We start from the raw sequence: 23,778 nt of genomic DNA on the forward strand, positions 1-23,778 counted from the left end.
GGAGAGGGCGGGGTCCTGCCACGTGACCTGGATGCCGGGTGTCGGCGCAGACGCGGTGGCCGCGTCGTCCGCTCCGCTCCCCTTTCTGTGCACCTGAGCTGCCGCCCCGCGGTCCTGCGGCTTTTCCTCCTGCCGCTGCGGGCCGCGGGGCCGAGGCCATGTCCCGAAAGCAGGCGGCCAAGAGCCGGCCGGGCAGCGGCAGCCGGAAAGCCGAGGCCGAGCGCAAGCGGGACGAGCGGGCGGCGCGCCGGGCCCTGGCCAAGGAGCGGCGGAACCGGCCGGAGTCCGGCGGCGGCGAGGAGGAGTTCGTGAGCTTCGCCAACCAGCTGCAGGCCCTGGGGCTGAAGCTGCGGGAGGTGCCGGGGGACGGGTGAGGCGGGCCCGGGAGCGCGGGAGGCGGCGCCGGGGGACGCACCGGGCTTGGCGACCGTCGCCCGCTCTCGTCCACCCACTCATTCGGGCGACCCGAGCGCCGGCCGCGAGCCAGCCGCTCCCCGGTGCAGGGGGTCCCGTGCAGGGTGTCCCGCGGCGGGCGAGGCGGCGAGGCCCCTCCCCGGAGACCTCCAGTAATCCCAAACCCCCCTCATCGTGGCAAAGGCCGTGAGGAGGCTGTAAAGCGGTCCAGAGATAGAATACCGCAGCAGGTCTCCTCTAGGTCGGTGTCCGGGAAGGCCTCTTTGAAGGGTGACATTTAAGCCGAGACCTGCAGGGATGAGAGGGAGCAGTCACCTGAAGAGCGGGGCAGCACGTAGAGCGGGCTTAACGGCGGTCAGTCAGACAAATGGAGGCGTGGTCACTTGGTGTAGCGCTTGGCCTCCTTTGAGTCCTTACCTGCCCCTTTGGGAAATTGGTTCTATGAGGGCCTGTTGTTGCTGAAGGCCACCTCTCTGATTCTCCCGTGGGCTTCAGATCGGACTGCGGTCTAGGTCCAGCCTTTTTAGGGGACACGGGGTAAATAAATGGGTAGGAGGGAGAGAATGGGAGAAAGGAAGGAAAAATGGCTTCAGGAAAGGGGATGTGGAAACTGGAGTATGGGTGGGAGAAGGAAAAGGGTAGGCAGGGGAGAGGGGCGGAGAACGGTTATGATGGATACTGTTTATGAACTGGCTCAGATTTCCCTTTCCCATGTTCTCGGTGCTTTGGGCTAATTGGATTTAGTTTGATTACATTGTACTCACCACCACCGAGCACAGTGCCCCGTACATAGAGGCATTCCGTGCATTTTTGGTGAACGAATGAATGAATACTAGCAGTAGAGAGGGAGACCCAGACCCTCAGCAATGCCTCTCAAAGGGGCATTTCCTTAGTGGAGTCACTACAGTGACAGACTTGCTTTTCTGAGTCTCGCTTTTCACCTAGTACCTTGATTTTTGTCACATGTAAAGTTTTTAACAATCCAGGGCCTTTCTTTAATCAAACTCACAAGCAAAAGGCACTGCTATCTACACCAAAGTACCAGTTGAATACTTTACAGTGGGATTGGGGTGGGGCTACTCCTTGCAAATGATTGGATTGCTTGTGTTTGCTATACTGGGCATGGTATTCTCAATGTTAGGGTGCCAAGGAAACAGAAATACTCAACAGAAGGTTGCTTAGAAATCACACCACAGGGAGTTGTAAAATCTTGAAGGAGTTTCCTAATGCTATGGGAAACTTTGGGGGTGCTATCTCCCCCTCCCCACCAACCATCAAAGAGAGCATACTTCAGTTAATTCAGCAAACATCGGTTAAGCAAGGAGCTGGGAATACATTGATGACTAAGATACTTAAGGAGTTCATAGCCTAAGAGAGAAACATAATAGCGGGTCTCAAACATTTTGGCCTTAGGACCCCTTTACACTCTTAAAAATTATCGGGGACTCTAAAGAGCTTTTGTTTATGTGGGTTACAGCTAGCAGTATTTACTATATTAGAAAGTAAAAGAAAATTTTAAACCAAGGGAAAGTAAAAGAAAATTTTAAACCAAGAAAACGCAAACATTCCATTAGCTGTCAGAGAGATAACCTCATTTCTCAGATAGCCTCTGGAAAACTCCACTGTACACTTGTGAGAGATCGAGAGTGAAAAAGATAAATAACATCTTAGTTTTGAACTCACGGATACCCTGAAAGGGTCTCAGAGCTACTTTTCCCCACATCCTTAAACTGGGCCACACTGTGAGAATGAATTATATAAATAAGATAAAGATTGATGTATTCTTAATAGTGATTGAGTATCGTCACTATTGAGAAGGAAACGGCTGATACTCCCTGAAGTGGTCAGGGAGGCTTCATTCATTCAGAAATTCTCATTGAAACCTGTACTCTGCTAGATGCCTCTCAGAGGAGGTCACGTACAGACTGGTCATGAAGGATCAATAGGAATATGACAAGAGAACTTTCCAGGCTGAGGAGTAATACATGTACAGGCATCAGGATGAAAGGAGTGTAGGATACAGGGGTAGAAGTCAGGGCCAATGAGGTGCAGAGGCCAGAGGTCAACTTGACTGGAATGCTTGTTTTCACTTCCAGGGTCTTTATTCTTTGGACAGTGTTAGGTAAAACCATAATTTCTCTTCTGCGGGCTTCACGAGGCTAACAAGTTCTTCCCATGGGTACGTGAGGTGGACTGGGTGTCACCCCTCCTTAGAATTGCTCTTAGGGTTATGTGATGGGTTTTATCCCTGCAGTGGATGGTGTTTCCTGTGTATGTGACGGGCTGGCAGGTATCAGCATATTCTTTTACTAACATTTATGGAGTACTCTTTGGTGAACTATAATAAAGTTATGGTAACAGAAGAAATGGTTGACAGTCTTCACTCTTCCGTCTTTCCATTCTCGTCTGATTACAACATTGAGTAGCCTGAGAGAGCATCTTGCTATGTAGGCATGTTCATTGTTGATGGTGTGGTACTTGCACTCTGGAACCTCCGGGTCCTTGGGGATAAATTAGCTGGTATCCTCTGAGTCTAATATTTCCGTTACTTTAGTCAGTTTAGCATAGATTAATTAGGGAGCTACTTACGGGTTTTTGTAATGCATCATGGGCCACCTTAAGATTTGTTACGTTGTTTGAAGGTGGACCCACATAAATTGGATTCAATTTCAAAACAAGAGAGACATATTAACTTTGATGTTGTCCTGAAAAACATCATTGACTGTAGGGTGAAAAGAGCCTGTAATTGGATTAGGCAGTACAAACAACATTAGCATCTCTCTGAGCTATATCCAGTTATATCTCACTAAATATAGCCTAAATTACATAACTAATTAGTAGTGTTCTAAAATTAAAACATTAAAGAATCACTAAGCCATTTATCTCTGTCCCAAAACAAGTTGTTGTATTTTTTATTTTGTTTTCAGAACTGTAGGATCTTGGTGATGGAAGGGCATTTACACGCCATCTTGCCTGTCTGTTAGTTACCTGCAGCGCCTGTGCCGCAGCCTCAGCTTTTGTTTCAGGCACAGTGGCTGTCAGCCTCGTGGCACAATAGAATCACCGGGGAACTTTGGAAAAAATACAGTGCCTGGGCTCTCCCCTAGATCAGCAACACCGGAATCTCAGGCAGTGCAGCCTGGTTACTGATGATGTTTGACAAGGTCCACAGGTGATTCTTACATGCAGTCATAATTAAAAAAAAACCACTTATTTATTAGAGTCTGGATTCTAGACGAGCCTTTAGCCTAAACATTAGTAATTGTTTATGGTCTTATTATGCATTTTAAAACCACATCATTTTATCTGAACATGTCTCTTAAAATGCAGGAACTAGAATAGAACCCACTCTTTGCTGATCTCAAAGAATAGAACCTGCCCCCCTCCTTTTTCTGCACATGGACTAGTATTACTGCAGCCTAAGAGCCCATTAATTTTTTTGATGTCTGTCTTATAATAGTGGCCCGTGCTAAATTATCAAGCCCTTAAGACCCTTACTCCTTTGTGTACTTGGTGGTTTTGTGAACTCAAATACAAGACCTTTACATATATCCTCCCTATAGCACAGTGGTTCTTAAGTGGGGATGATTTTGTTCCCCCGGCAAACGTTTGATCAATGTCTGGAGGCATTTTTGGTTGTCACAACTGGCGGGAAGGAAGGTGATGGTGGTGGTGCTACTGGTTGGTAGAGGCCAAGGATACTCCCAATAAACATTTTGCAGTTAACAGGACAGCCCCCACTACAAAGAATTATCCCCAAATGTCAATAGTGTGGGGTTTGAGAAGCCCTGCTGTAGTGTGTGGGTGAGGGTGTGGACTCCGGAAACAGTGGGATCTCCGAGAAGTCCTTTGAGCAATGGCGCTTTGTTCTCAGAGTGCTCTCACTGCGGGGCTCCCCAAGGGAACTCAGGTGGCCTGTAGTGATTGTTCACATTCCTGTGTCCTTACCTTGCAACTGTCAGAAAAGGAAGTGATTTGTCTATCTTGATTTTTCATTTTGACTATTTTGAGTGATTTCAGGAAAAGTTTGGTAAATATAGAGAAGTATATTAAAATAATATATAATTTAACATTTATTTCTAATTCTATTACCTAGACAGTGGTCGGCAAACCGCGGCTCGCGAGCCACATGCAGCTCTTTGGCCCCTTGAGTGTGGCTCTTCCACAAAATACCACGGCCTGGGCGAGTCTATTTTGAAGAAGTGGTGTTAGAAGAAGTTTAAGTTTAAAAAATTTGGCTCTCCAAAGAAATTTCAATCGTTGTACTGTTGATATTTGGCTCTGTTGACTAATGAGTTTGCCGACCACTGCCCTAGGGGGATATAGTACCTAGCTCAGCGTTGTGAAGACTAAGCACTTTTAATACCTGTAAAGTGTTTTCAGCAGTGCCTGGCACATTGTAAGAGATGTTTAATTTTCTTTGCATACATTTGTGTGTAGTGTGCAGATAAACACATTTGAACTCATGCAGTGTAGTTTTATACCTACTTTTTTGGCTTATATGGAGAACATGTGCCCATGTTACTAAAAGTACTTAGAAAGCATGTTGCTTTCTGTATTTTGATATATTAAATATAAAAGAACTAAATACACAATTTTGGGCTAAGTAACACCTTTTAAGCTAGATTAAAGAATAGACCTAAAGGCAGGGGTCCTCAAACTACGGCCCGCGGGCCACATGCGGCCCGCCAAGGACATTTATCCGGCCCTCCGGGTGCCGCTGCCTGTCCTGCTTAGCAGCCGACTCATCCCGGGCCTGCAGTGCGCATAGGAATTTGTTCATAGTTCTTTTTTTAAACTATAGTCCGGCCCTCCAATGGTCTGAGAGACAGTGAACTGGCCCCCTGTTTAAAAAGTTTGAGGACCCCTGCCTAAAGGTTTAAAAAAGTTTGAGAGAAAAGCTTAAAATTGAAAATGCTTTATTCATTAGCCTACTTTCCCCTCCCCCATGGTTGAACAAGGACTGCCATTGTTAGATTTCAGCAACAGACACCTCAGTCTAGTATACAACTGCTGTATTCCAGTCCTTTCTAGAATCTTGCCTCAGATTGATGCAAAGCTGCTTAGTTTCTAGTTTATAGAATCTGTTATCTTTAAATATTTCCTCCTCCCTTGCAAAAAAATAGTATGAATCCTTATACTTTTGAAGAGATGCCTGCCTCTGTGCAACTTTCTACTGAAAATTCATTTTTCTCAACTGAAAAACAAAAAATTCTTTCTCGTATGCATTTGTGTCTACAAGTCCTTCTGGAAGGGATACGTTTATATTTTGGAATGAGAGTGTCATGGGTTTTCATTTGGAAGAGGAAACAGTTTAGTGTGAAACTGGGCAACTGTTTGGCTTCAGAATTTTTTATTTCCTTAGTTTTAAGGATACCAGATTGTGTTTGTCCCTGAGTATCTGGGCTCTGTGTTTGTGATACAGTTTGGAATTTTAGAAGCCTTCGAGGGGTTTGAAAGTAATGATAAGTCTTAAAATTTATTGCCAGCATTTTAATTTTAGAGACAAAACCAAGTAAAAACTGTGTTTAAAGGTTTCATTTAGCAGGAATAACAAGAGCATTGCGGCTCCCTGGGTGAGAAGTGAGCCACGGAGGAGGGAAAGTGTCGTTGTGTAGTATGCCTATGCCCGGCCGAGTACCTTTCACGGCTTTCTCCACTGTGGTCTTAAGACTTAGGATGCCCGGTTCAGTTGTTAGTATTGGGAGTTGGACAAATTACTCTTTTGGGTACTCTCTGTTAGGTGAATGGCTAGTCAGCTGGGCAGCTGTAGTGAAACTTGTTTCAGGAAAGAGGCAGTGGATACGCTTTATCATTTTGGAAGAGCATGTGGGAATCAGAGCCCTTGAGAAATGGCCTGTAGTGTCTGGACCCTCTCTTCAGGTGGTTAGTGTGTCACCAGCCTCCCTTGTTGAAGCAGCTGAGGCCCAGGGATGTTGAATAACTTTCCTGAGTCGGCCAGCTGGTAAGTGGGGAATAGCATTCTTGTTTGTGCCTCTTACGAAGGTAATGTAGTTGGACGTCTGCCCTAGTGCTTTCCCTCAGTATCTGGGAAGAATCATGGAGTGTCCGAGTTGAGGCTTTCTCTTGTCTCTGTGTGGAGGACGTCCATGGATGGCCTGGCATGAAGCATTGTGGTTTTTGATGAACTAAATTAATTTTTAAAAGGTTGTGACCAACATTTTTGTTTTGATAGTAATTGCCTGTTCAGAGCTCTTGGTGATCAGTTGGAGGGACACTCACGAAATCATCTCCAGCACCGACAAGAGACCGTAGACTACATGATCAAGCAGCGGGAAGACTTTGAACCCTTTGTAGAAGATGACATTCCCTTTGAGAAACATGGTAGGTTCCCGTGGGACACTGGATCCTCCAGGAGTAATACATTGGGTAACTAAATCCATCAGCATCCCCCACCCTCCCAGCCAGGGATTTGGTTACATAAGCTATGGCATGTATTCAACAAATATTATTCGTCTGCTCTGTAATAGGCGACATGCTAGGCAGGTGGGTTTCAGTAGGTTTAGATGAGTATGCCCTTAATAACAATGATGATTGATGTCCATTGACCTGAAAAGCTGTTCATGACTTCTTATTCAATGGGGTGGCGGGGGAAGCAGGCTGTGAAATAATGTGTATAGATTGGTCCTATTTTTAAAAGGTATACACACAGAGAAGCATACTAGAAAAATTCTAGAAAGATACTAACATTTTATGATTGTTTATTCTTGGCTCCACTTATTTTTTACTCCCTTTACACATCTGTAAAGGGGAGATAATAATAGCACCTATTATAGGCTTTTTTGATGAAGATTGAATGATATAATTAAAATAAGTTCTTAACTGTTTGTCATCTGGGGATGATGGGTCTATTCATATTTTAAAGTATCTTCTATAGATATTTCTGATTTTAAATGATCATGTATTACTTTTTAACCAGAAAAATCAATAAAGTCATTTTAATTTCTCACCCAAACCCCAGACACAATCTGTTTTCTTTGAGGCAAATTATTTAGTGATTTTAATTAGTTCCTTGTAGGCACAAATCTAGTAAGAAAGTACATATAAACTTTGAAACTTTTATTTGACAATTATTTACTGAGGACGTTCTGTGCTAGGTGCTGATATATTTATGTTTTACAATAACATTTTTATCACGGAGTTCAGTCTTATCTGTCTCTTATCAGGAAAGAGAGAGACTATTTCCTGTGTTTTAGAGTGCTAACTCTGGGAACCATGTCAAGAAAGAATGGGGAGAGAGACTGAGAAGGAAGATGAGTTAGGAGCTCTCCACATTGGCCGGATGAAAGAGTAAGAGGGTCTCCACCAAGACAGCTGCTGGGGATATCCCGATGAGCGGGCTCCAGACCAAGTACAACTGGTAGTATAATTGACAGGACTCATTGGAGGTGGAGAGGGGAGAGGCAGAAGTGATTCTGAAGATTCTCTCTGGGGAATGGCTAGGTAGAGGGCCATAGGAGGAAGTCTTGGGGAAAGGGGAGCTATCAGTGATTCATAACTCAGAAGGGAAGAACTTATTCACTAGGCACAGCAATAAAACTCCCACTGAGTAGTTGATAGTATTCACTGAGTTAATGGTCCCTCTCTCTGATCACTTTTTGTCTAGCACATAGGCACAGTTTACCAGATGGTCAGCAGTTTACAAATTAAATGCGGGTATACGGGCAAAATGAATTGTGTCATTAGTCTAATTAAAATATTTTTGATGAAGTGAGTTTTTAGTTTGTGACTTGAAATTCCACTTTGAACATCTTGAATGAAGTGGTTGATTTGGAGGTATGACAGGGTGAGGGACTTGTGTCCAGTGTGATAGTCACTTTAGATGTACAATGGGAAATTGTTTTCTTGAAATGTCACTGTGTGTTCCTGATCGCTGGTTGGTGCTTCATTAAGAATTTGAGCTTCAAAGCGAGGAGTGGCTCTGACTGCCATAGCAGAAGTGGGAAGAAACCTAGATGTCTGCACATTATGTTTGTGTGCCAGTTGAAGACTAGACTTATTACATTATCCCTCATATCATAGTTACGGGTTTTTAATGTCTGTCTACCTTGTTACACTGAGATTCTTGAGGGCAGGGACTGTGTCTCTTCCCCACATGGTAGGCACTCCTAAGATGTTTGTTGAATGAATAAATGAATGGCTCACTTAACTTTTCAGGACCTGGTTACCCTGCATCTGGCTGTACTAGTATCTTTTAGGATTATTCTTTTCCTTTAGACTGGCTTTGGAGAATCAGCAACATGTTTTTTCCAATTGTGCAAATATCCAGATCACAATCCTCAGTGTTCTTAATGCTGCTCTCCCTCCCTCCTCGTACCCAGTCATTCATTAAGTTTTGTCACGTCTACCTTGATACTTTTTCTCTCACTGCTACCATCTTGTAAAATCAGGCCTCTGTGGTCATTAGCCTAGATTTCCTCAATACTTTTTTGACTGGTCTCATTGCCACTTGACCCATTCAGTTTGGTTTTTTTTTTTTTTTTGGTAGCTGGGGTAGTGACCTAAAAATAAATCTTTTCCCTATCTACCACCCATTGGCTGCTCCCCATTGACCTCAGTCAGGATAAAGGCCAAACTCTTGAGCCCTTTACTATCTGTGATTTTCATATTTATCTATTCTCACCTCCCACCCTGCTGTCTTAGCATTCTAAATTCCTGCAAAACTGTATAGCCCACAGACTCATCTATCTACCCCACTCATCTCTCCTCTCCCCCTCTTTCTCCTCTGCCTGGAACATCATTTCTCTTCTATCTCCTGTCATTTGGGAATTAGCTTAGTTGTCTAAGTCAAGAAGCTTATCTGATACACCTTACCTCCCCCTCCCTACTACCAAACTGACTTATGCTCCCGCACCTGGAGTTAGCCAAGCTGCAAGGTTTTAGGGCACAGTCTTCCCCAAGACTTCCTTCACTTCTGACACCAGTTACAAGTTTGGGGTTTCCTGAACTGCTCTCAGGCTCAATGATTTGCTGCAAGGACTCACAGAACTCACCGAAGGCCCTTATACTCACAGGTATAGTTTATTACATGGCAGGGTTAAAGGTCAAAATTAGCCAAAGGGCAGAGTGGGAAGGTTCCAAACACAGAGCTCTTCTTGTCCTCAGGATGCATCCTCCTCCTGGCACCTTTGTGTGATAGAGTATTGTCAGCCACGAAGCTCACCTGAACTTTGGTGTCCAGGGTTTTTATTGGTGTTTCATTGTGTGGGTTTGATTGATTGCCTAGTTCCCCAGTTTCCAGATCTGGCTGACATTGCATGGTCAGAGAGTCAACTCATTAACTTAACCAGGGGTCCTCAAACTACGGCCCGCGGGCCACATGCGGCCCGCCGAGGACATTTATCCAGCCCTCCGGGTGCCGCTGCCTGTCCTTCTTAGCAGCCGACTTGTCCCGGGCCCGCAGTGCGCATAGGAATTTGTTCATAGTTTTTTTTTTAAACTGTAGTCCGGCCCTCCAACGGTCTGAGGGACAGTGAACTGGCCCCCTGTTTAAAAAGTTTGAGGACCCCTGAAAACTGTCAGGTGTGGCTGAGGAGCCCACTGTGAATAACAAAGACATTCCTATCACTTGGGAAATTTGAAGGGTTTAGAGGTTATCTCTCAGGAGCCAGGGATAAAGGTCAGACCTTTCTTTGGGCAAGGCCAGATTCTTTACCACCCATCCTTTCCTATAGCACTTCCATGCTTCAGTAACGCCTGTTTTTTTGTTTGCCCCCATTGGTTATAAACTTCTCAAGGGCAAACTGACAGGCTGTGTAATGGAGTCGCCAAAAGCCAGGATCTTGGAGTCAGGATGCCTGGGATGTGATCTCAGCTCTGTTTTGTCCTGGTATTGTGACCTTACTCTGTGCCTCATCTCTGAGGTGGTGTGCATGATAATGCCTGTCAGAGGATTGTTTTGAGGATTAAAAGTGATAATCCTTGAGGAGTGCAGTGCTTCATTAATGCAAACTATTATAATCACTGCTTATTGTTACATTTCCTGGGTCTTTTATAGAGTTGGGCTTATAGGAAACATTCAGCAAATATTTGTTGAAAGAATAAGTAAATGAATCCTTTCTTTAGAATGGTTGGTGCCCTTGTGAGTTGCAGTGTGCATACTGTTCAAGCATCTGAGTTCCTAGACTCTGACAATGCTAATGGACTTTTTAGATGTCTACCCTTGTTTCTCATTATTTAGAACTAAATAAGTACTAAAGCATGTTTGCATTTGGATTTTTCCATTATAAAGACTTCGTTTTTCTCTCTCTCTTATTTCCATGCAGTGGCCAGTTTGGCAAAGCCTGGTACATTTGCTGGCAATGATGCAATTGTAGCCTTTGCAAGAAATCATCAATTGAATGTGGTGATTCATCAACTTAATGCCCCTTTGTGGCAGGTAGGTCACCTATTCAAGAGTTTATCTGGCCCTGGCCAGTTTTGCTAAGTGGTTAGTGCGTCAGCCTACACACTGAAAGGTTGTGGGTTCAATTCCCAGTCAAGGGCATGTACCTGGGTTGCAGGTTCAATCCCTGGCCCCGGTTGGGGTGCATGTGAGAGGCAACCAATCGATGTGTCTCTCTCACATCAATGTTTGTTTTTTTTTTCTCTCTCTCTCTCTCCCTCATCCTCCCTCCCTCTCTTCCTCTCTCTAAAACTCAATGGAAAAAATACCTTGGGTGAGGATTAAGAAAAACAAAAGAGTTTATCTGAAGTTCTTCATTATAACTTAGCTTTTGGGATGTCCTAAGACAGTGGTCGGCAAACCGCGGCTCGCGAGCTACATGCGGCTCTTTGGCCCCTTGAATGTGGCTCTTCCACAAAATATCACGGCCTGGGCGAGTCTATTTTGAAGAAGTGGCGTTAGAAGAAGTTTAAGTTTAAAAAATTAGGCTCTCAAAAGAAATTTCAATCGTTGTACTGTTGATATTTGGCTCTGTTGACTAATGAGTTTGCCGACCACTGTCCTCTAAGACGAGGCATGACCTGTGCTATTGAACTGTATAGCGTAACTTGGATTGCGAGCCTAACCAAAGACTAGAAGCGTTTAGTGGCTGGGGATTACCCTGTGCCAAGTTCACATGGAGTCTGGAGTGTAATTCAGAAACCTTTAAATGCCAGAAACATTATTCAACAGGCAGTTAATTGGGTAGTTTGGGGCAGAGAGCCTGATGTGGAAATACTGTCTATAATTCTGTAAAATATCTAAGCGAGGTTTTAAAAGATTAGTGCATACAAATTTAGTTTTGAAGTATGCCTAGTCCCACAGATACGTTTGTGTTTTTTAGTTGGAGGGACCCAGAGACCAAATTTACTGTACTAACCATTGCTAAAAAGGATGTCCTGAACAACAAAATTTGTTTCATGGCCTAGGATGTCAAGCTCCATTGCTCTGGTCTGCTCAGCTGTATCTGTGGTCCCAGTGGTTTTGTACAGCGGATGAGATCGTACAGTAAATGTTCAGTTTGCGCTGTAGGATGGCACAACACATTGTGGAGCCACTGAGTGAAGTAGCTGTCTGTTCAACTTTCTTTACCTTTGGTATCCTAAATTAGCCTGGTCTCCCAATCCATCAAACCAAACATTTTGTTTGGAAGGTCAGAGGTTGAGGAGAAAGTATATACAGGCCACCCCCTTGCTTTTCCTCCTTTTATTCAGAGTGCTTTCTGTACTTCGTAGCTCTCCTCCTGCAGACTGGTGTGTGATTTCTATCAATCCTCCCCCTCCATTGCTCCTCTGGGTCTAACTTTTTTTTTTTAATTAGGTAAAACGTACTAAATGTAGAAAAATTTGAAAATTCAGAAAAACTAACAAAGGCAAATAAAAATCAGCCAGAGTCACATTCTCTAGAGGTTATTACTGTTAAAATTTTAGTGTGTATCCCTGTCATTCACACATAATCTTAGCTATACAAATATTCATATGGAAAGATATGTATCACAGTGTTTTATACACCCTTTAAACAGATCTACACAAATACAGACGTGTCTATATGTACACACACACTTATGTATCTCTATATGTTGTTATTATTATTTTAATGGCAACTGTGACCTTTTTTCTCACTTTTTCATAGACCACCAGCATATATTTTCCTTTGTAAGTTGTTTATTCATAGTCTTTGGTCATTAAAAATAAAGTGGAGCTTATAGAGATATAATTTGCATATAGCAAAATTAACCCTTCTTAGGCATACTTTTTTTTTTTTTTTATAAAATAGTCATGTAACCACCACCACGGACAACACATAGAATATTTCCATTACCCCAAAGTTTCCTCATGCCCCTTTGAGTCACTAGTCCCCTCCCCATGTCCCCAATCCCAGTAACCACTAATCTGATTGGTTTCTTACAGTTTTGCTTTTCTAGAATGTTATCTAAATGGCTGTTTATAGCCTTTATGTCTGGCATAATGTCCTTTTAATAAAATTAAAGCAAAATAAATTAGATATTCAATGGGTTGGTGAGGGATTTTACTGGGAGGGAAATGATGTGTGTGTGTCCTGTGGGGCAGTGTTGTTGGATGTACCGACACCAGGGAGAGCTATATGTCTTTAGTGAGGTATTTTCTGAGAATGGGCTGAGAGCCAAGAGTAACCTTCTTTATTGTCCCAATGTTTTGTCATTAAATTATTACTGTTCAGCAGAAGTCATCAAAATAATTTGAATATACAGCTTAATGACCCATTCTTGAGGAAAGTACTCAGTGCCAACTCAGTAACCATAGCCTGCTTTTTCTCCATCAATAACTTCATATTAGTTTCTTAATTATCTAAGTCGTTGTGGAAGATAAATCTGCATAGTTAGAATGTTTTAAAATACATTTCTATAGAGTTCTCTTTCATGGATTGCTAAACATTGAGAGTATATGTTTTTAAAATAAATGTATTTGTTGTATAATGGAACAATCCACTGGCTCTCTCCCTAGCCCCCCATATCTCTTCACCCCAATGAAGCATCTTATGAAATTTAAGAATTGAAATTGTTTTGATTGTTACTGTCATGGGTAAGAACTCTTGAAATGGTAGGCTCATACAGTAATGGAGATATGAAACCTACATTTCTTTCCTGGTTACAAATGGAATCTATGCTTCTGTGAACAGTATAGACAGGTGTGATGTAGAAAGTGAAAGTCCTCTGTAATCTCCCTACTCATGAAAATGGCAGTCAACTATTTGGTGACCTTTCTTCCTATTTTTTTCCTATTCATAATGTGTATGTAGTATTATTACTTAAATATGTAAGTACTTTAGGGATTATGTCATTCAGATATTCTAATAACGAGTTTCCTTTCCCAGTACTCCACCGAGAGAGAAATGATGCTGTCTCTCTTTGTTCATGTGAAAAGCAGACCATCTGTACTTTGAGACCTAAATGGTTTACCTGGAGAAAACTTCGTGGTTGCAGCTTCTGGTCCCTTGTGGTTCCTGTTCGTTCCATGGTTTTTGCTGTACTTTTAGACCACAGATAGTGTTAAAATGAACAGTAGTGCCTGACTTTCAGTCAAAACAAGAAGGAAGTGCTAACATTTTAGAGTTTTAACAAAGAGATGGTTACTGGGCTTTCTAAACAGCAGATTCAGAATCACTTTAGAGTTTCTGTCAGGGGGAGTGTTGGGTGGGAACACCCAGGCTGAATCTTATGACATGACTCTGGGGAGTGCTGTTCTTGCTGGGGAGAGGCCCAGGGGTACTGTTCACAGAGAGTATCTTGTGAGTAGTGCCTCCAGGGCTGTACAGGGAAGTAGTACCACTTGACTTTAAATAATACTGTTTTGAACTTGATGTAAGTGGGAGATTTGAGTTTGTTTGTGTTTCTCAGTATGTGGTTAATGGAAAACGCTATTTTTGTTGTAACGACAGGGGCACGCTTATTGTGAAGTATTGAAGCATAAGTGGAAGGCCCCTCATTTTTATGGCCCTCTTTCTAGGTCCCGGGAAGGGCTGTGGCATTTCTATATTTGTAATCTTGTATTTTTCTTTTTCTCAAAGAGGACCTCCAAATTGTTTGCACTTTAAGCCCAGCAAATTTGCTGTGCCCATAGGCCTTCCCTCCTGCAAGGGGCCTGTGCATCTGGAGAGATACTGATGCCTGAAACTTGCGCCAGTTTAACTTCACTGTGAATCTTCCCTGGTTGTTGAATGTGTGTTTTCATATGGATTTATTTCCATATAGTTCCATACTAAGCACATTGAAGCATACAGTTCCATACTAAGCACAGTGAAGCATACATGCGTGGACGGGAGAAAGATAAGTCAGAAGTTGCTCTGGACATACCCAGTCTTATTCCTAATTCATTTCACATCGAGCCTGTAGACGGGGCTTCCTGGGTAGCATTTCTCTCCATGAGTTGACACCGACCAAATCCTCACTGGCATCTCCTTTCTTTTGCTTCCAGATTCGAGGTACAGATAAAAGCAGCGTGCGGGAGTTACACATCGCATATCGATACGGTGAGCACTATGACAGTGTGAGGAGGATCAATGACAACTCGGAAGCTCCTGCTCATCTCCAGACTGATGTGAGTGAGGCCTCCGTGTTCTGTATTCTCAGCTCAGAAGGAACCAGGTCGAGGGCTGGGTGCCTGGAGCTAAAAACCAGTGATGTTTTTATGGAACATTGCCTTTAAGAATCTGTGTGGGTTTGATTTGTTTTTACTTTTTAGCTCAGGTGAGAGTGACAGATCAAATTGCTTGCCATTCTTTTGCTTTCCCTAATAGCTGATAGTTCTGATTCCATGGATTGAATTTATATAGAAACTTTAAATTACTTTTACTTTTAAAATTAATCCATGCTTCTGGACCTGGAGATGATTATGCTAAGCGAAATAAGCCAGTTGGAGAAAAACAAGTATCACATGATCTCACTTATATGTGGAATCTAATGAACAAAATAAACTGACAAACAAAACAGGTCCACAGACATGGATACATGGAACAGAACGACCGATCTCGGGGAGTGGGGGGACCGGAAGAGATTAACACTACTCTGCTCTGAATATCTATGTATAAAGTTGTTTGAGTGCCTGTTTTTAATCTTTTGGGTTTATACTAGGAGTGGACTTGCTGGTCATAAGATAGATAATTCTATGGTTAACTCTGTGAAGACTGCCACACCGTTTTCCACAGTGGCTGTACTAGTTTACATTCCCACTAGCACTGTTCTGAGGATTCCACTTTCTCCACATCTACACCAATACTTACCTTTTTCTTTCTTTTTAAAATTACAGCCATCCGGCCAAAACCGGTTTGGCTCAGTGGATAGAGCATCAGCCTGCGGACTGAAAGGTCCCGGGTTCGATTCCGGTCAAGAGCACGTACCTTGGTTGTGGGCACATCCCCAGTAGGAGGTGTGCAGGAGGCAGCTGATCGATGTTTCTCTCTCATCGATGTTTCTAACTCTCTATCCCTCTGCCTTCCTCTCTGTAAAATGTCAATAAAATATATTAAAAAAAAATAAAAATAAAATAAAATTAGGGCCATCCTGCAGGTGTGAAGTGGTACCTTGTGGTTTGGATTTGCATTTCCTTAATGGCTGATGATGTTGAGCATCTTTCCATGTGCTTCTTGACCATTCGTATCTTTGAAGAAGTGCCTAGTCAAGTCCTTTGCCCATGTTCTAATTGGGTTCTTTGTACTTTGGTTGTTGTTGAGTTGTAAGAGTTCTTTATATAGTCTGGATATTAGATTCTTATAAAAATACATCATTTGTCAGAATTCTTTTTGTTTGTAGTAGTTTTTTTTTTAGATACAGAGTTATCATCTGACAATAATGATAACTTTTATTCCTTTTTAATTTGGATACTTCTAATTTTTTTTTTTTTTGGCTAATTGCATTGACTAATGCCTCCTGTACATTGTTAAATAATAATGGTAGTGGCGTGTTCCTTACTTTAGTGGGCATGAGGCATCATTCTGTGGATTTACCATGGTTATTTAGCCACACCCACACCAGGAGACCGTTAGCTTGTTGTCAGTTATTCACCAGTTTGGCAATTTGATGAGCACTTTTATGTAAGTCCTTTCTGTACTTGACAGTAATTCTTTGGACAAATTTCAAAGACTCCTGATACACATTGCCAAGTTGTTAGAATATACTTTTATAATGGGTTGCTTTTTATTAACACTCTATCCGGCACTTACACTTGCACATGCAGAAAATAGAAAGGTCCTTGCCCATTTCCCGTCTCCCTGCATTAATAGCAAGCAGAAGGAGCAGGGACTGAGCAGCTGCAGAGGGATGCCTTTGGCTCTTCTGGTTTAGGCATAGGCTGCAAAGGCTGCCTGGGTCCTAGGGGCCTGCTCTTTGTGGTTTTAGAGTTTGCATTGACAGCTTCCCTTGAGTGTGGTGGTGTACACGTGAGGTTAGATGAGCCATGCCACTGTGACTGTCCAGCTGGGACAGGAATTCAGAGCTTGCTGATGCTTACAAAGGGCCTAGGGAGCCAGCTGAGAGGCGTATGCCTGTATCTTTGAGACGTGCTATCCTGCTGCAGGTGCTAGGGCAGAGGATCACTAGCTAGGCTCACGCCTCTGGAAATCAGCTGAGAAAATGTGTGCCATTTGAGTCAGCAGCCATGGCCAAAACATAGGCATCTAGAAACCAAAGGAGCATAATGCCATTCTTACTGAACACTTCCTACCACATCATGGGCCGTTCTCTAATACTTCTGTTGTAGACTGGGTGAACTATCTGGGTGAAATTGAGCCTAATCATAGCTCTTAAGGTTGTTTGTGGAATTTGCCCCCTATATATGTGAATGTTTTTGAGATTAGAGTGTCTTCCTGTGTTGAAGATTCTGAACATAGTTTGCAAGAGTTCCATGGTGATGACTCTGAATATTCCTTTTATAGTTTCAGATGCTTCATCAAGATGAATCAAATAAAAGAGAAAAGGTCAAGACAAAGGGAGTCGACTTTGAAGATGACCTGCGAGATGAGGTGGAAGATGCAGTTCAGAAAGTTTGCAATGCGACTGGCTGTTCAGTTAGTATTTCTGTCACGCAGTAGCCCTGGTTTATAAGCAAGCGTTGCTGTGCCTAGTTCCCCTGCTAGTTTTGTAGCACCATTAGCATGCCAACACCTGATGGGCCAAAACAGGCCCGTTGCTGTTTGTAGTTTGATGAGGTGGTGTGATACGACTTAACGAGAGCTGTTTATTCATTTCTCTCCTGTTTGCTAGACTTTACCCAATACTGCTCAAAATCCTAAGGAAGTATGTGGATGTATTTTATTCTGATTCGTGTTTTTACAAGTAAAAGCATTTTAAAAGGGAATTCATTTATATTAACTGGTTTTTCACATGACCAACCTTATTGAAAATTGACATTTTCTAAATGGAAAAGATCTTGAAACCTTGTCTTAATCCTCATTATTACATTATTTTGTTTACCAAGTTATTGAAGTAGAGAGGGGAGAGAGAGAGGAAAGTATTCCTAGAGTCTTGAAGTGTTTCTTTGTTTCTTGGATAGGATTTTAATTTGATAGTCCAGAACCTGGAAGCTGAGAATTATAATATTGAATCTGCAATAATTGCCATGCTTCAGATGAACCAGGGGAAAAGAAATAGTAAGTCCATGGTTGATATTTATAAGCTTTCAAAATGATTGTATTGGTGATTTCTCAAATATTGATGTTTAATCAAGTCACAGGTAGTGATTATACTGTCCTTTCCCTCACTCATCCAGCACTTGTTTATTGAGCACTTCCATGCAAGCTGGTTTTCTAGGTTCTTGTCCTGCATCTGGGAGAGTGTAGTCGGTGGGGATGGGGATAAGTAAACGGGCACAGTAATACATAATGGAGTTGAAGGTACAAGGTGCCAGGGGAATGCGTGGAAAGGCCACCTAACCCAGTTTTGGAGGGATGGAGAGTGTCAGGGAAAACTTTATCCTTTTAGAAATAAGATTTCTTCATAAAATCAAAATGATAATTAAAATTGAACGGAGAGAAAAATACCTTATTTTTCTAATGGAAATATTTAGATTGCTAGCATCTGTCAACTGGTGCTAATTCAGAATTATTTTTACTTGAACCGAGTTTAATTTTGTTACAGAGGAAAGCAAAAAGATGTGATGTCTTAACTGTTTTCTCAAGTCATTTATTTAAAATGATTTCCAGCCCGGCTGGCGTGGCTCAGTGGTTTAGCGTCGACCTATGAACAGGAGCTCAGGGTTCTATTCCCAGTCAGGGCACATGCCTGGGTTGTGGGCTCGATCCCACTGTGGGGTGTGCAGGAGGCAGCCAATCAATGATTCTCTCTCATCATTGATGTTTCTATCTCTCCCTCTCCCTTCCTCTCTAAAATAAATAAAAACATATTTAAAAAAATAAAATGATTTCAAGACTTATTATGAGCCACATACTGTTCCTGGCATAGTTTTCTATGTGATGGGGCATTTTATTATCCACTTTATATATATGCTGTGCCTTTTAGAAAGCAATAGATAACTCAGTCTTTGTGATTTTAAAACAGCACTGTTTGGTGTCTGTGCTGTCTAGTATGTTGTGTATTTGACATGTGGCTGAGACTGAAGAATTAATTTTATTTTTTTTATTTTTATTTATTTATTTTTAAATATATTTTATTGATATTTCACAGAGAGGAAGAGAGAGGGATAGAGAGCTAGAAACATCGATGAGAGAGAAACATCGATCAGCTGCCTCCTGCACACCTCCCACTGGGGATGTGCCCGCAACCAAGGTACGTGCCCTTGACCGGAATCGAACCCGGGACCTTTCAGTTCGCAGGCCGACGCTCTATCCACTGAGCCAAACCGGTTTCGGCTGAAGAATTAATTTTAAATTTAATTTAAGTAGTCACATCTAGCTAGTGGCTCCTCTACTGTATGGCACATCTTTAGAGCCTGTTTTCTTTTTGGCTGCAAATGAAAGATTTCCCCCTAAATACTTATATTAAGAAGTGGTTTGTCTAATGAAACAAAACAGTCTGCTGGTGCGAAGCTGATGGCAATGTTGGCCAGCAGGTTACTGTTAAACTTTCCTTCCAAATTTTACCAATATTTTCCCCTGTGTTCCCTGCTGTACTGACTTGATATTAGGATACTTGCTCTCCAAATGACAGTGAACGAGGGACCCAGGTACTTTTGAAGTCATTTAACAAGCATCGAGTTGTGTAACTCTGTTAGGTTCTCAGTTTTAATAAAATGTCTTTCTTTGGAAGATGCAGAGGAGAACCTCGAGTCCAGTGGCCGAGTGCTGAAGCAGAGTGGTCCTATATGGGAGGAGGGTGGCAGTGGCTCCAGAATCTTTGGAAATCAGGGCTTAAATGAAGGCAGGACTGAAAATACTAAGGCGCAGGCCAGCCCTAGTGAAGAAAACAAAGCAAATAAAAACAACCTCCCAAAGGTATGGAAGAGGGGTTGCAAGGGCAAAGGGTGGGCTGCTGTAATTCGGTGGCAGTGGTGGGAACTTGGAGCTCATTTTAATGTGTAATTTTCTTTCAATTTATAGAGTAGTAATTGTAGAAAATATGGGGAGTGCATAAAGGTATAGCAGGAAATTGAAGATCTCGCTTGTCCTGTTTGGCATACGCAGTGATGACTGGAAGGAAGTGCACGCTGGAATTGTACTCTGTAGACATATCCAGACCTTCCCACCTACCATCCCTGTGTGGATGGCTGCCTTCCACAGGAATTCATGCGATAGCATCCCATTTTTATAAATGCCGTCATCTGCAGTGAACACTTGCATAGTTCATTTGTATGAATCTGTATATTTTGCATTGCTTTCTTGGCTAGAGTCCCAGAAGAGGACTTGACAGTTTAGAGGGCATGGATATTTGAAAATTTTAAAGGCTTCTTGGTAAATTGTCAAGAAGTTGTATATCTCCCTCCCCCCATGCCCACAGGTAATATATGACACCATTTTAAAGACATTCACAAGAAGTTCTGAGCTCAAAATGCAGCATGAAGTAAAAAGCCACAGGCAGAGGCAAAAATGCGGAGTTAGTTAGGATCGCCTGAGCATTAAACTGCAGGGGAAGGTGTCCTGTGGCCTGTTTGAGGGTTGTCTCTTGTTGGACCAGGGTTAATGTTTTTTAGGTCATTTTGAATTGGTTTATGAGGAGAAAGGGATTGATTTTGTTTGCTGGCTCAGCAAGGGGATATACATTTAAATGGAAATTTGAGCAGTAATGGAAACCACATCATGTTTGGTCTGGTAGGTGGGTTTTCTCGGTTCTGTCTTGTTGAAAGGCAGTTGTGCTCTTTGCCTCTGTCAGCCCCGCACCTCCTTCTGCAGACGGCTCACCCAGTGTCTTATCTTTCAGGTCACAAACAAGCAGCGCCGAGAGCAGCAGCGCTTAGAGAAGAAGAAGCGGCAGGAGGAGCGGCACCGTCTCAAAGCCCTGGAGAGCAGGAGCAGCCACAGGGACAATAGGAGCGAAGCGGAGGCCAGCGAGCAGGTCACCTTGGTGAAGACCTTTGCTGCTCTCAACATCTGACGCCACCGCCTGCCGGGAGTCGTAAGAAGCGAGTGGAAGTGGGGTGCTGTGCCCCGGCTTCCCGGGAGACAGGCCTTAGGACTGCCCACAGAACCCACCCAGGAGCACAACCTCGGAGCTAGTGTCCTCAGGCCGCCTCTTTTTCTGTCAGCCTTTTGTTAGTGATGTGTTTTATTTTATGGAAGTTCAGTGAAGCCACTCATGTTCTGTGATAAAAAGGTTGAGTTTTAGGGTGGAGAGTAGATCAGGGAAAACCTTTCAGGTATGGTTTGATTTGTTCTGAAATCAAGAGTTCTGTGACCCTGGGATCTTTCCTTAACCTTTGGGGTGAGTTTTACGGAAATTGTTCATGAAGTGGTTTAGATTAATTGTTGGAAACGCAGAATGACAAGTTTCCTTCGATTCTCTTTCATTTTCAAACAGATATGTTAATATACAGGATAGTTTGTAAATGATCTGCAACTCAGGAACACGTTTAGGTTTATTTTTCTTTTAATCCAAGTTAATCAGAAAATACTTCAGGAAGTGTTCTCCCAAAGTAATGTGAGGGAGGGTGTGGCCTGCAGTCAGGGGGAGTAAACTGCATCTCTCCTTCCCCATCTGATGTCATTTCAGACGGGATGCAGGTGCTGCTAGTTTGTTTACATTCAAGCCATACGATACATGCGCCTGACTGTTAATTAAGCCTGGGCTTTGCTTAATTAAATGGATAGTGTTGTTGAGTTTTTGGAAGATGGGAAGATAATACAGTTCTGGGATTCTGACAGTATGGAGAGTTGTAAAGACAGAAATCGAGGGGTCCTTGAGTGTTTGCCTGGGAAGAGTCTAAAGAGTTATTTGACTTTGTAGGAGAGAATGTCTGGAAGAATAAGGTTTTTCGCCTTCACATTGTAAATAACTTTCCTTCCCCACTTTTCTAGACTTAGCTGCCTTCAGAAAAATAAAAGGTAACTTGGCCTGTTGCTAAGTTTTTTAGTATTGTGAAAATGAAATCCCATAAAATGCTGCATTTATTTCTCTTTATATAAAACCCTTTGGGGTTCTGATGTTGGCAGAACTCTCTAGCGCCCATCCCAGACTGTCAGGGAGTTGGGTGGGACCAGCAGGGCAGAGGGTGTGCTTTGGTTGAGGACTTGGGTGACTCCATGGTTCTGAGTGAGAGAGATCTGAGCAGTGGAGAGCTGTCATTCCTAAAACGGACTTCGGTGGATGTGAGCTTTAAAACTGACATTGGAAGTGGCCAGTTTTGGACAGTCTTTGTCTTTGGGGGACCTAATATTTCAACAAATAAGGTATGCTGAATCAAAAGGTGAATTGTTACCTCCCCCACCTCAGATCTCAAAGGCCCGAGGTGAGGAAACTATGAGAAAGTACTGACCTGTGTAAGCATATTGCCTGGGCTGGCCCTGGATTCATCCAATTGTCTGTCAGGGTGGTTTGCTTTCTTCAGATTAATGATGTTTTAAATTTTTGCTGTTTTTCTTTGTGGTTGGAGCACCCGTTGTCTCTAGGAATTGCTCCCAGGACATTATGGTTTGGGCATCTTCCTGGTATAATACATTGTAGTACTTAGCAGGCTGAGAAGCTGCACAGCCTTTTCCCTTGCACCTTGCAGAGTCCTGAGTGTGAGTGCTAGAACTGGGTCCCTGCGGCCTCACTGTCCCCATGGGTGAGGTCAGGGATTTCACCTCTGGGTGGAGTCCTAACTCTAGCTGACCTGCTCTGAATGAACATTCCTTGTCTGTTTTGTACTACAAGAGTGGGGGAGACCACATTTTCTCAGAATAGGTAAGATTGTGTGTCAGAAATTCAGCAGAATAGGGGTCAGAAATAGCTAAGGGAGACCCATTGTCCTAAGTGGTGGAATTGCTTTATTTACTTGGTTAATGAAGGTGGCCTTGGGCACTATTGGACTTTCGAAGTTTTAGAAACTGCTAAAAAGTTATCTATACTAATAAAGGCATTATATGCTAATTGACCGTCACTCCGTGATAAAATGGCGCCCATAGCCACAAAGATGGCGGCGGCAGCCCGGGAGGCACCCACGCACTCCCCCTCCCTCTGCCTGTGCCACCACTGAGAGAGGCCCAGAGGTGCCCAGAGCGTGCGGGGTGCTGGGCTTGCTTCGGTCGCCGGGGCGCTCCCCCTCTGCTGCTGCAGAGGGCGTCTCTCTCAGCGGTTGCCCCGGCAGGGAGGGGGAGGACTTCCTCCTCCCTGCTGTCAGTCTCCACAGAGGTGATGAGGAAGCAAGCTTTCTCACAGGCGCCCTCATCAGCAGAGGGGGAGCGTGTGGGGCGCTTGGATCTCTGTGGCTGCCGCCGCTGAGAGAGGCGTCCTCCGCGGCGGCAGAGGGGGAACGCCTCAGTGACCGAAGCAAGCCCATCGCCCCACACACTCCGAGTGCCTCTGGGCGCCTCCAGGCCTCTGAAAACAGTCCTCAGCCCCTTACCCAGGCTCACCATACCGCCATGGGGTGAGGGTCTCTGCTGGGGGGGTGTGGCCAGCCTGCAAACAGCCATCAGGCCCTCACCCAGGCTGGCCACGCCCTCCCCAGTGAGGACACTCACCCCATGGAGGCGTGGCTAGCCTGCAAACTGCCCTAGCCCCTCTCCCAGGCTGGCACAATCCCCAGTGGGGACCTCCACCCCAATGGGGGCATAGCCGGCCTGCAAACCACCACAGGCCCCTCGCCCAGGCCACCCCGCCCCCAAGGTAACCCCCACCCTGATCCAGGACACCCTTCAGGGCAAACCAGCCAGCCTCCACCCGTGCACCAGGCCTCTGTCTATACTAATAAAAGGGTAATATGCTAATTAGACTGGGAGACCTTCCAGGAGACCTTCCAGATGTTCTTCTGGATAAAGCCATGGTGGCAGGGCCAAGGTAGAGGTAGTTAGGGGCC

General features: G+C 43.6%; 1 protein-coding gene across 5 annotated transcripts; it reads left to right on the plus strand.

The window, feature by feature from the left end:
* OTUD3 (OTU deubiquitinase 3) lies at positions 1-22,847 on the plus strand. 5 transcript variants are annotated; one of them, XM_080654353.1, is made up of 8 exons: positions 1-370; positions 6,611-6,759; positions 10,701-10,813; positions 14,812-14,934; positions 17,267-17,398; positions 17,884-17,980; positions 19,596-19,780; positions 20,703-22,841. In XM_080654353.1, exons 1-8 carry the CDS (start codon positions 159-161, stop codon positions 20,874-20,876), a joined length of 1,185 nt encoding a protein of 394 aa, XP_080510479.1. In that variant the 5' UTR covers positions 1-158; the 3' UTR covers positions 20,877-22,841. The 5 variants fall into 5 exon arrangements, with proteins under 5 accessions (XP_080510479.1, XP_080510480.1, XP_080510481.1 ...); XM_080654354.1 differs by having other exon boundaries at positions 17,267-17,353; XM_080654356.1 differs by having other exon boundaries at positions 21-356; positions 20,703-22,847.
* Positions 22,848-23,778: the final 931 nt, after the last annotated feature.

Source organism: Plecotus auritus, assembly GCF_963455305.1.
Source record: "Plecotus auritus genome assembly, chromosome: 2".
Classification (NCBI taxonomy): Eukaryota; Metazoa; Chordata; class Mammalia; order Chiroptera; family Vespertilionidae; genus Plecotus; species Plecotus auritus.